The sequence below is a fragment of the Gossypium raimondii genome, chromosome 4 (assembly GCF_025698545.1).
Source record: "Gossypium raimondii isolate GPD5lz chromosome 4, ASM2569854v1, whole genome shotgun sequence".
Lineage (NCBI taxonomy): Eukaryota > Viridiplantae > Streptophyta > Magnoliopsida > Malvales > Malvaceae > Gossypium > Gossypium raimondii.
The window spans coordinates 1,011,968-1,022,618 of record NC_068568.1 but is presented as its reverse complement, the minus strand read 5'-3'; the positions used below and the strand labels follow the sequence as shown (position 1 = coordinate 1,022,618).

Below are 10,651 nucleotides of genomic sequence, written 5' to 3'. Positions count from 1 at the left end.
CATGCTAACACAATACTATTCGTTTTATATGTCATATCAATAAATAATTTTAAAATTATAAAATATTCAAAATAAAAAATATAAAAAGTTTATAAAAAAAGCATGAAGTAAATGTGGATTGCCATGTTTAAAATTTTAACGTTTTAGACAAAATTTCCGTTAAAAAATAACAATTTAACTTTTTATGGTCAAATTTGACTATGTTTAAAAGATTGAGAGCTAAACTGATAAAATATATAAGCATTAAGGGTTAAATTCGATATTACGCCTAAAATTAATTAAAATTGACCAAGTGAAAATTAGTGAAAATTAGTAGGTGATAGAGACAAAATTAGAAATGTCGACATAATTTCAGCCAACAAAATAGATTTTTTAACACGAATAAGACATAATTTCACGAAGACTTAGGTTTAACTACTAAAAACCCTTGTTTTCAAATATGTTGGTCCAAAATTTCCATATAAAGTTATTGGTCCCAAGAAAATATTCGTTCTCAAGTGTAATAAAATAATTTGCAGACACTCTTTTATAAATATCCGGAAAAAGATCGATTTGAATTTGTAATATTTAATTATTTTTATCAATCTCATTATAAGTTCTGATCATATCTATTTTTTTGACACAACACGTAAAACTAACTATAGCTCCCCCAACCCATAAATAGGAGGATAATGTGCTTCAACGTATTCGAACTCACATCTTCCTGTATTGGTAATAATGCTCGTGCCAATCGAGTTAAGACTCAATTGAGCCAATTGAGTTAAGACTCAATCGAGCCAATTGAGTTGAATTGTAGTATTTAAATTGGTCTTATTGTAATTTTAACTGAATTAGGTTTGATTTTGAATTGGTAATAATTAATCAATTTTATTAATTAAAATTTTAATTTATCAATTGAGTTTAATTTAAATATTGTTTTGGATTGTATTTTTATTTTATTTTATTTTATTTGCTTTTTATGTTTTTATGTAAAATCTAAAAATAAGATTTTAATCTGATTATTTTTATTATCTTAAATTTAACAATCTTATTATATGTTCTATTGATATTAACACGACTAATATTATTTATTAAATTCAAATTCATTACAACCGTCATTTTTTAAGGGTGAGTTTGGATGAGCATTAGTGTGCGGTGTGTTTAACTTACTTTTTTTATCTCACGTTATAGTATCGCTACAATATCTAATCTCACCGTCACCGTTATTTTTACACTAAGAACAGATAAATGCACTGCCCATCTAAACTCACCCTGATTACATTGTTACTAAATGAATATATTTTTATACCGATAATTATATCGATAAATATTTTAATAATAAAGTTGGGATTTGTTTTAACAAAAAGGTTGGGATAAGGGGAGATTCCATTGCCAGATGGTGACTGCTTTCTTTTGTTGTTTTTCTGTATATATATATATATTTTTTAAAAATAGAAAAAAAATGCAACTGAAACAATGAATCCCACTATACATGTAAAGCACTAAAAAAAAAAGCCTCCTCATATTCGCCAACCCCATTTGAAAGCAGCCACGTTATTATTGATTTTCAGTCCTTTCAAAAGCACCTTTTGCCCCCCAATGCTGTGCTCTGCTTTCTTCAAAATCTTCAGCCATTAATGTCAGTGAGTGAATCAGTTTTGGGTTATAAGCATTGGGTATTTTTTCTTTTTGAAATTGGTTCTTGTTTGGGGTGGTAAAGGGGTGGGGGTAGGGGGGATCATAGTATTGTTTTAAAGCTTTAATGGAGGTTTCTTTAGAAGTTGTAAATGTACCATTTGCTATTGCTTTACTAGCATGGATTATTATAGATATATTGAAACGTAGAGGACATGAAAATGATAGTAATAATGATGATGATGTAAAAGGTAAAATAAGGGGATATTTAAGAGTTTTTAATGTTGTCACTGTTGTGTTTAGTATTATAATCTTTGTTTTAAATTTGGGTTTTGGGTTTTATACTTATTGGAATTATGGAATTGTCCCTACCAAAAGTGTTTGTTTAGCTATCACTTGGTTTGTAGCTAGTTTAGTGTTAATATATTGGATGAACAGAGGTTTTAGTGAACTTAAACCACGGCCTCCTTTGGTTTTGATACTATGGTGGGTGTTTTCGTTCGGTTTGGTTTCGTTTTCGGTACTTGTTTATGTTGTTCGCTTGTTGGGGTTCAGAGAATTGCCTTACCGGTTGCCGGAACCTGACATTGTCGATGTTGTTTCCTTGCCTTTGTTGGTTTTGTTTTGTTGTCGTTGTTGTTGTCGTCCTTTGTCTCACGGTGAACTCGAACGTCCGTTATTGCTTCGTAAGGAGAATGATGATGATAGTAGTTTCAATAATGCTAGTCTATGGAGCCAACTCACATTTCAATGGCTAAACCCTTTGTTTGAAAAGGGTCGAATCGAGAAACTTGAATTGCACCATATTCCTTCAGTTCCAGAATCTGAAACTGCAGACAATGCTTCGTTGTTGCTTGAAGAATCGATTCGAAAACAGAAAACAAAATCCACTTCATTGCCAAAAGCAATAACTGGTACCGTATGGAAGTCTCTGGCTATAAATGCAGTTTTTGCAGGTATTTTCCCTTCTTAAATCCTTTGCATATACTGTATATGCAACAGCATATTGTAATGCTTATATTTTACTGTTTTTTGTAGGGCTTAATACAATTGCTTCATATATTGGACCTTTCCTTATAAGCAACTTTGTGAATTTCTTAACACAAAAGGATGATAGTTCAAGCTACCACTATGGACTGGTTCTTGCATTTATCTTCTTCTTTTCGAAGACCGTGGAATCGTTGACTCAACGGCTGTGGTACTTCGGTGCTCATAGGATCGGAATAAGGGTTCGTGCGGCTCTCACGGTGTTGATTTACAAAAAGTCTTTATCAACTAAGTTTGTTGGTCCAAGCAATGGAAAAGTCATTAATCTCATCAATGTAGATGCTGAGAGGATTGGAGACTTTTGTTGGTACATTCATGGAGTTTGGTTGTTACCTATACAAGTCTTTCTAGCCTTGGTAATACTTTACTGGAATCTCGGGGCGGCTCCTTCTGTTGCTGCCGTTTTTGCTACGATTTTGGTGATGGTGAGCAACACTCCGTTGGCTAATAGGCAGGAAAGGCTTCATTCCAAGATCATGGAAGCTAAGGATTCGAGGATAAAAGTGACTTCGGAGACTCTAAAAAGCATGAGAGTCTTGAAACTTCATTCATGGGAGCCTACGTTCTTGAATAAGCTTCTTCAACTTAGGGAAACAGAGAGGAACTGGCTTAAGAAGTACTTATATACGTGCTCGGCTGTTGCGTTTCTGTTTTGGGCATCACCGACTCTCGTGTCAGTCATCACGTTCGGTGTCTGCATTTTGTTGGAAACTCCATTAACATCAGGGACAGTACTTTCAGCTCTAGCAACTTTTCGGATTCTACAAGAACCTATATACAACCTTCCGGAGCTAATTTCCATGATTGCTCAGACAAAAGTCTCATTCGATCGAATTCAAGAGTTCCTTGGAGAAGAAGATCAAAGGAAGTTCATTACTAGCTCTGGTCCAAAAGAATCTGGTGTTGCAGTCGAAATCAAGGCAGGGGAATATGCTTGGGACTCAAGTAGCCAAAGCTTAAAGAACCCAACCATCAAAATCACAGAGAAGATGAAGATAATGAAAGGTTACAAGATAGCCATTTGTGGCTCCGTTGGCTCAGGTAAATCGAGCCTGCTTTGTAGCATACTAGGTGAGATCCCTAGGATTTCTGGTGCAGTTATTAAGGTTTACGGGAAAAAGGCTTATGTTCCTCAAAGACCTTGGGTTCAAACAGGCACTATTAGAGAGAATATATTATTCGGGAAGGATATGGATGATGCTTTCTATGAACGTGTTCTTGAAGCATGTGCCTTGAACCAAGATATTGAGATGTGGGATAATAAAGATATGAGTGTTGTCGGAGAACGGGGAATGAACTTAAGTGGAGGCCAAAAGCAGAGGATTCAATTGGCAAGGGCTGTTTACAGTGATTCCGATATTTATATCCTAGATGACCCTTTTAGTGCAGTTGATGCTCATACAGGAACGCATTTGTTCAAGGTAATAAACATCTCTAACTCTATTTTTTCGAACTGTTACTTGTTATTCAAGCAACATACTTGGTGTTCATAGATTCATACTCTTACATGAAGTTGCCTTATGTTTGTAGAAATGTCTAAAGGGATTGTTGTCCGAGAAGACTGTCATTTATGCTACCCACCAATTAGAATTTCTAGATGCAGCAGACCTTGTTCTGGTAAGCTCTTACAGTTCGTAGTTTCGTACTCTGATCGTAGTGTCTCGTTTTTACCTTTTTGCACATTTTCTTGCAGGTGATGAAAGATGGTCTCGTTGTTCAGTCAGGGAAATACGAGGAGTTGATTGCTGATTCCGATGGTGAACTTGTTAGGCAAATGAATGCTCATAGGAAATCATTAGACCAAATGAATCCGCCCCAAGACAACGATTCCTTGATTGCCAAACCGTGTCAAATTAGTCAAATTGAAGTTATAGAAGAAAAATATGGAGATCCGATTTGCTTTGGCAAGCTCTTCGAACGGAGTCAAGAAGAAGAAACGGAAACCGGTCGTGTCAAATGGAGTGTTTACTCAACCTTTGTTACTGCAGCTTATAAGGGAGCTCTCGTTCCGGTCGTTCTCTTATGTCAAGTTCTCTTTCAAGGACTACAAATAGGAAGCAATTACTGGATTGCGTGGGCAACCGAGGAAAATCACAAGGTATCAAGAGAACAGTTAATAGGCACATTTGTTATGTTGTCTGGTGGAAGCTCTATCTTCATACTGGGAAGGGCAGTTTTGTTGGCAACTATTGCGATCGAAACAGCTCAACGTCTCTTCCTCGGAATGATAACATCAGTTTTTCGTGCACCCATTTCGTTCTTTGACTCAACACCCTCAAGTCGAATCCTCAACAGGGTTAGTTTCTTGTTTGCAACAAAAAGTTCATAATATTGCCTAATGATCAGCTCATAATACTCTCTTTTGGGTTATTACAGTCTTCAACGGATCAAAGCACATTAGATACAGACATTCCTTACCGATTAGCCGGACTCGCATTTGCTCTTATTCAGTTGTTCAGCATCATTATCCTTATGTCCCATGTTGCCTGGCAGATCTTCCTTCTCTTCATCGCGATCCTGGGAATCTCCTTCTGGTATCAGGTAAGTACCATATACTCAAAATACGAAATGTTGCCAATGAAATTGCTAAAACAATGACTAATATAACCATAATTATCTGCAGACCTACTATATAACAACGGCTAGGGAGCTAGCAAGGATGGTTGGAAGCAGAAAGGCTCCAATCTTGCATCATTTCTCGGAATCCATCACAGGGGCCGGAACAATTCGATGTTTCAACCAGGAAGACAGGTTCATAGAGAAAAACCTGAGCTTAATTGATGATTATTCTCGTGTAGCATTCCATAACTCCGGCACAATGGAATGGCTGTGTGTTAGAATCAACTTTCTTTTCAATTTTGTTTTCTTCCTGGTGTTAATCATCCTGGTGAGCTTGCCGAGGTCCACTATCGACCCCAGTAAGCCCTTTCTTACTGCCTTGATAGTTTATTGTTTATTGTTTTTGAAGTTTCTTAACGCTGAATACCATGTTTCGTGTATTCGTGTCGTATATCAGGCTTGGCAGGATTGGCAGCCACTTATGGTTTGAACTTGAATGTACTACAGGCATGGGTGATATGGAACTTATGTAACGTCGAAAACAAAATGATATCTGTTGAGAGAGTCCTTCAATTTACAAACATTGCTAGCGAAGCTCCTTTAGTGATCGAAGATCGTAGACCGAAACCTGAGTGGCCAACGGAAGGAACGATTGAACTTGAAAACCTTCAGGTTCAATACAAACCAACTCTCCCAGTGGTTCTTAAAGGTATAACTTGCACTTTCCCTGGAGAAATGAAGATTGGAGTTGTTGGAAGAACAGGAAGCGGAAAGTCCACTTTGATTCAAGCTCTTTTCAGGGTGGTCGAGCCTTCAGGTGGACGGATCATTATCGATGGAGTCGATATTTCCACCATCGGCTTGCAGGATTTGAGGTCTAGATTGGGCATAATCCCACAAGATCCAACATTGTTTCAAGGAACCATAAGAACCAACCTGGATCCTTTGCAACAGCATACAGATCAAGAAATCTGGGAGGTAAATGTTAAATCCTGGTTTCTCTGACGATATATACAGGAGAAATGGTTACAGATGTTGGGATTCGAATCCCGAACCTACTGCATATCAGGGTGGTTGAATAAACCAACTTAGCTTAACTCCGGGCTCTTCTCAAATTATCCGGTTTCATTGGATCCTTGCAGCAGCATATGGATCAAGACATAGGGAAAATGGTTGCAGATGTTGGGGTTCGAATCCCGAACTTGCTGCAAATCGGGGTGGTTGAATAAACCAACTGAGCTTAACTCCGAGTTCTTCTCAAATTATCCGGTTTCAGCAGATCTTTGCAGCAGCATACATATCAAGACATAGGGAAAATGGTTGCAGATGTTGGGATTCGAATCCCGAACTTGCTGCATATCGGGGTGGTTGAATAAACCGATTGAGTTAAACTCCGAATTCTTCTCAAAGTATCCGGTTTCACCAGATCTTTGCAGCAGTATACGGATCAAGACATAGGGAAAATGGTTGCATATGTTGGGGTTCGAATCCCAAATCTACTGAATATCGGGGAGGTAACTGTTATATCCTGGTTTCTCTGATAACATATATACAAGAAAACTGGTTATAGATGTTGGGATTCGAATCCCGAAATTGCTTTACCTCTCAAATTATCTGCTTTCGCCAAAAGAAACTCAGGAAAAAATTGTTGGAAATGTTGAGGTTCGAATTCAGAACTTGCTGACTATCAGGATGGTTGAATAAACCAACCGAACTCAACTCAAGGTTCTTCTCGAATTTATCCGGTTTCACTGAAAAGAAACTCATGACAGGTCCTTGACAAGTGTCGTCTTGCAGACATAGTGAGGCAGGATCAAAGGCTTCTCGATGCTCCAGGTATAAACGGTAACTCGAACATGAGTGTCAATACGAGTATGCATCCGACACGGATACGTTATACTCTTTTTTAAAGTTTCTTTCTTTCACGTATATCAAAATGCTCCTTGGAAGCAAGGACGAAGCCAAGGGGGGCCAAAAAAAGGTATATTTACCATTTAGTCCTTTAAAATCTTATGCAATTACATGTTACTCTAACGGTAAAATTCTACTTTGGCCCCCCAATAATTTATGAATCATCTATGGTCTCCCTAAAGTAATTTTCTGGCTTCGTTCCTGTTTAGAAGCAAGGACGAAGGCAAAGGAGCGCAGGCAGTGGCCTTGGCCCCCATAGAAAATTTACCATTTAGCCCTTTAAATTTTTACATAATTATATATTAGTATAACAATAAAATTGTACTTTGGTCCTCTTAAAATAATTTTTTAGCTTTGGCTTTGTTTGGAAGTATCTATATCCCCGCACGTGACCGATATAACATCGGAAAACGGGTGTCGGGCAGAGTTATTTCGAGAAAAATGACGAGCTTCAGGATAACGTTATTCGTGCAGTGGCCGAAGACGGAGAGAATTGGAGCGTTGGACAAAGGCAACTTGTTTGCTTAGCAAGGGTTCTTCTAAAGAAAAGGAGAATCTTGGTGTTGGATGAAGCAACAGCTTCCATTGATACAGCAACAGATAATGTGATTCAAGAGACAATAAGGGAAGAGACAAGCAAATGTACTGTCATCACTGTGGCACATAGGATACCAACTGTTATTGACAATGACTTGGTTCTGGTTCTTGATAAAGGTAAGTTTCAATCTTTTCTATCATAAGTTTAAAAATTGGTCCCGGAACTATTTCCATTTTTCGACTTTGGTATCTTCTCTTTATCCCACTTTAGTACCTAAACTATCGTTTTAATCCCATTTTACCCCTCAAAAGTTTTCACGTCCAATAAAAATGTGCCACATGTCATGTTTTTATTGTGTGTAAATTGGGACAAAGAACCAAAGTAGGAAAATTAGTATAGCTCAGGGATCAAATTGTGACATAAGCCTTTATTCAATGTTGTTTGAATCGGATCAGATTGACTGGTTGGACTAGTCAGATCAAGAACTGGCCACCGGTCCAAAGAGTAGCTTTGAACTGGTTAGATCGAAAACCGGTATAGGTCGGTTGAACCGGACTTTTTCATTCTTTTTATTTTGAATTTTTATATTTTTTAATTGGATCAGTCGGATTGACCCACCAATGACCTGACCAATTCAACTATCAGCCTGATTTTAAAAATATTGCCTATATTATAATATATATGCATATTTAGATAATTTTATTTGGTAATTTAGTCTTTGTTCTTAACCCACCTTTTTTTGGATGAGAGGGAAGGAGTAGGAGTGATTTCAGTTCGGTTAGGTTGGTTTTTTTAGATTTTTTTGAATTGTCCATCATAATTCGTTTTGACTCCATTCGTTTCTCAATTTTTTCATATTATTGTTTGATTTTAGATTTTTAGACTTATTTTGATTAAATTAGCTTTGTTTTATGGCTTTTTCAATATTATTTGACAAAATTTTAAAATCTTTTTCATAAATATTTCTAAAAAATTATAATTTTTCAAATTATTTTCACTATTTTAAATATAAAATATTTTTAAAATTATAAAAATTAAAACTGAATACATATTAAATAAAAATAGATTTCGATTCGTTTTTTGGGTAATTGTGATTTTTTAACTTGCATTTCATAAACCATTCAAACACTTCGGTTCGGATTGATTTTCGTTTTCTTGCTCAATCCTAGTAAAGAGTTTGATACTACTTAAGTAAGGTTTCGAGTTTAAATATTGTGGATGAAGAAATAGTTTTACTCTCGTTTGGGGATTCATTCGGCTCGATACATTGATTCATTTGACTTGTATATGGAAGAGTATTTGATAAGAAAAACTTATAAAATTTAAAAGTATAATTGAAATATATAAAAATAAGTGTTAATATTTGGTACATTGATTGTGTATTTTTCTATATCACAAGCAACCTCAACATATTGCCACGTCTCATTTTAAAAATATTTTTTAAAATATTTTATTATACTCATATAAGACACACATCAACCATTAATTATATTTTTCCATCTTACCCTTGAATTGTATCTAATAATATAAGTCTAATAATATGAGATTGGGTCGGGTCAGAATAGGCCGTTTTAGTGTTTTTCATGGCAAACTTTAAATTATGCTATTAGTACTTGTATTTTACAAAAGTTATGAATTTAGTCCTTGTATTTTATTTTGATCAATTTTAGTCATCGTACTTTTTAAATTTTTAAAAATTTAGTTTTAACTCAAATAGGATTAGTTAAATCCATTTGATTAATTTCAATTAGTAGTTTGTGCATATAATTGTAAATTTGGTCCATATTATTCAACTGTATCATTCTAAATCTTAATACTTTTCAATTCTAAATTTTCATTATTGATGTAAATAATAGTCGTTAATTCATTAACTGGATTATTAGTACATATTAGGTGAAAATAATAAGCTAGCATAACATTATATCTATGATAATAGTCGTTAACTCATATCTTTCTATATTGACAACAATGTATATACTAATCGAGTTAAGACTCGCGCTTAAATTAGCATTTGCAGAATTGCTTTTTGCTTCTTCTTCTTTTTTTTATCTGATTGAGAAAAAAAAGTCATGTTTTTTGTTTTTTAAATTGCCAGGGAAAATTGTGGAGTACGATAAGCCCGGGAACTTACTCGAAGACAGTTGTTCTTCGTTCTCGAAGCTGGTGGCTGAGTTCTTAAGATCATCACCCAAGAGTAATAATAATAATAATGTTCACCACCGTTAAGGATCTATGTTGAGGATCGACGGTAATGGTGGATATGAACTGCCCAAAAAATGTTGAAAGGGGGAATCGATGAACGGATCGTGGCTCGACGGCGAGAGATCGTCGATCGTGTTCGAAGGTTTCTGCCATGAAATCGTGAGGATCGAGTTTTTGAATATGGAGGGAAAAAGAAGTTGCGGAGATGATTTGTTTGAGCTCAAAATGATCGAAAATAGCGGCATGGTGGAGAAACCGTCGGGGATTTTCGTTTTGGTCTAATTTGACCTCGGTCCCTGTATTCTTCAGGCATTTGAAATTTAGTCTCTGGTCCGATTTAAACAAATTTAAAATCAACTAATAATATTGTTAATTTATATTTGTTATCAATTTAATTTTAATTTTTAAATAAGAACATTAAAAGGTAAATTACACTAGTAATCATTTAATTATTAGTAAGTTTTTTTGTTATTCATCTATGGAATATTCGATTTTATTTTATTTTGCTATTTTTCCTTTTAACTTCCGTTAATTGGGGTAAAAATACCGTAAACACCTTTGTATTAAGAGTTAATCAAAGAGCAAAATAGTCATTCTGCTAATAATTTCATCTATTGCTATTGTAAAAAACTGGTCTATGTACATTAGAATGAAGTACACGTGACACACTACGAGTAGTTGTCTAGTTATTATGTTAGATACTTCAATTTTTAACATTAGCTGTCTAGTTATTCTATTGAGCTCAAAATGATCGAAAATGGCGGATTGTCAGCGAAATCA

At 35.3% G+C, this 10,651-nt stretch overlaps 1 protein-coding gene across 2 annotated transcripts; it reads left to right on the top strand.

The window, feature by feature from the left end:
• The first annotated feature begins 1,460 nt into the window (after window positions 1-1,460).
• LOC105780116 (putative ABC transporter C family member 15) lies at window positions 1,461-10,300 on the top strand. 2 transcript variants are annotated; one of them, XM_012604247.2, is made up of 10 exons: window positions 1,461-2,570; window positions 2,653-4,082; window positions 4,192-4,278; window positions 4,355-4,957; window positions 5,038-5,202; window positions 5,285-5,579; window positions 5,678-6,198; window positions 6,993-7,056; window positions 7,606-7,845; window positions 9,765-10,300. In XM_012604247.2, exons 1-10 carry the CDS (start codon window positions 1,742-1,744, stop codon window positions 9,893-9,895), a joined length of 4,365 nt encoding a protein of 1,454 aa, XP_012459701.1. In that variant the 5' UTR covers window positions 1,461-1,741; the 3' UTR covers window positions 9,896-10,300. The 2 variants fall into 2 exon arrangements, with proteins under 2 accessions (XP_012459701.1, XP_052485023.1); XM_052629063.1 differs by lacking the exon at window positions 9,765-10,300 and having other exon boundaries at window positions 7,587-7,718.
• The last annotated feature ends 351 nt before the right edge of the window (window positions 10,301-10,651 follow it).

Bases quoted from the DNA above. Each gene is read 5' to 3' on its own strand.
- LOC105780116 (XM_012604247.2), top strand. From the start codon at position 1,742: ATGGAGGTTTCTTTAGAAGTTGTAAATGTACCATTTGCTATTGCTTTA. The intron at 4,083-4,191 runs GTAATAAACATC...TTATGTTTGTAG, and splicing joins CAGGAACGCATTTGTTCAAG to AAATGTCTAAAGGGATTGTT. The intron at 7,057-7,605 runs GTATAAACGGTA...TTATTCGTGCAG, and splicing joins AAGGCTTCTCGATGCTCCAG to TGGCCGAAGACGGAGAGAAT.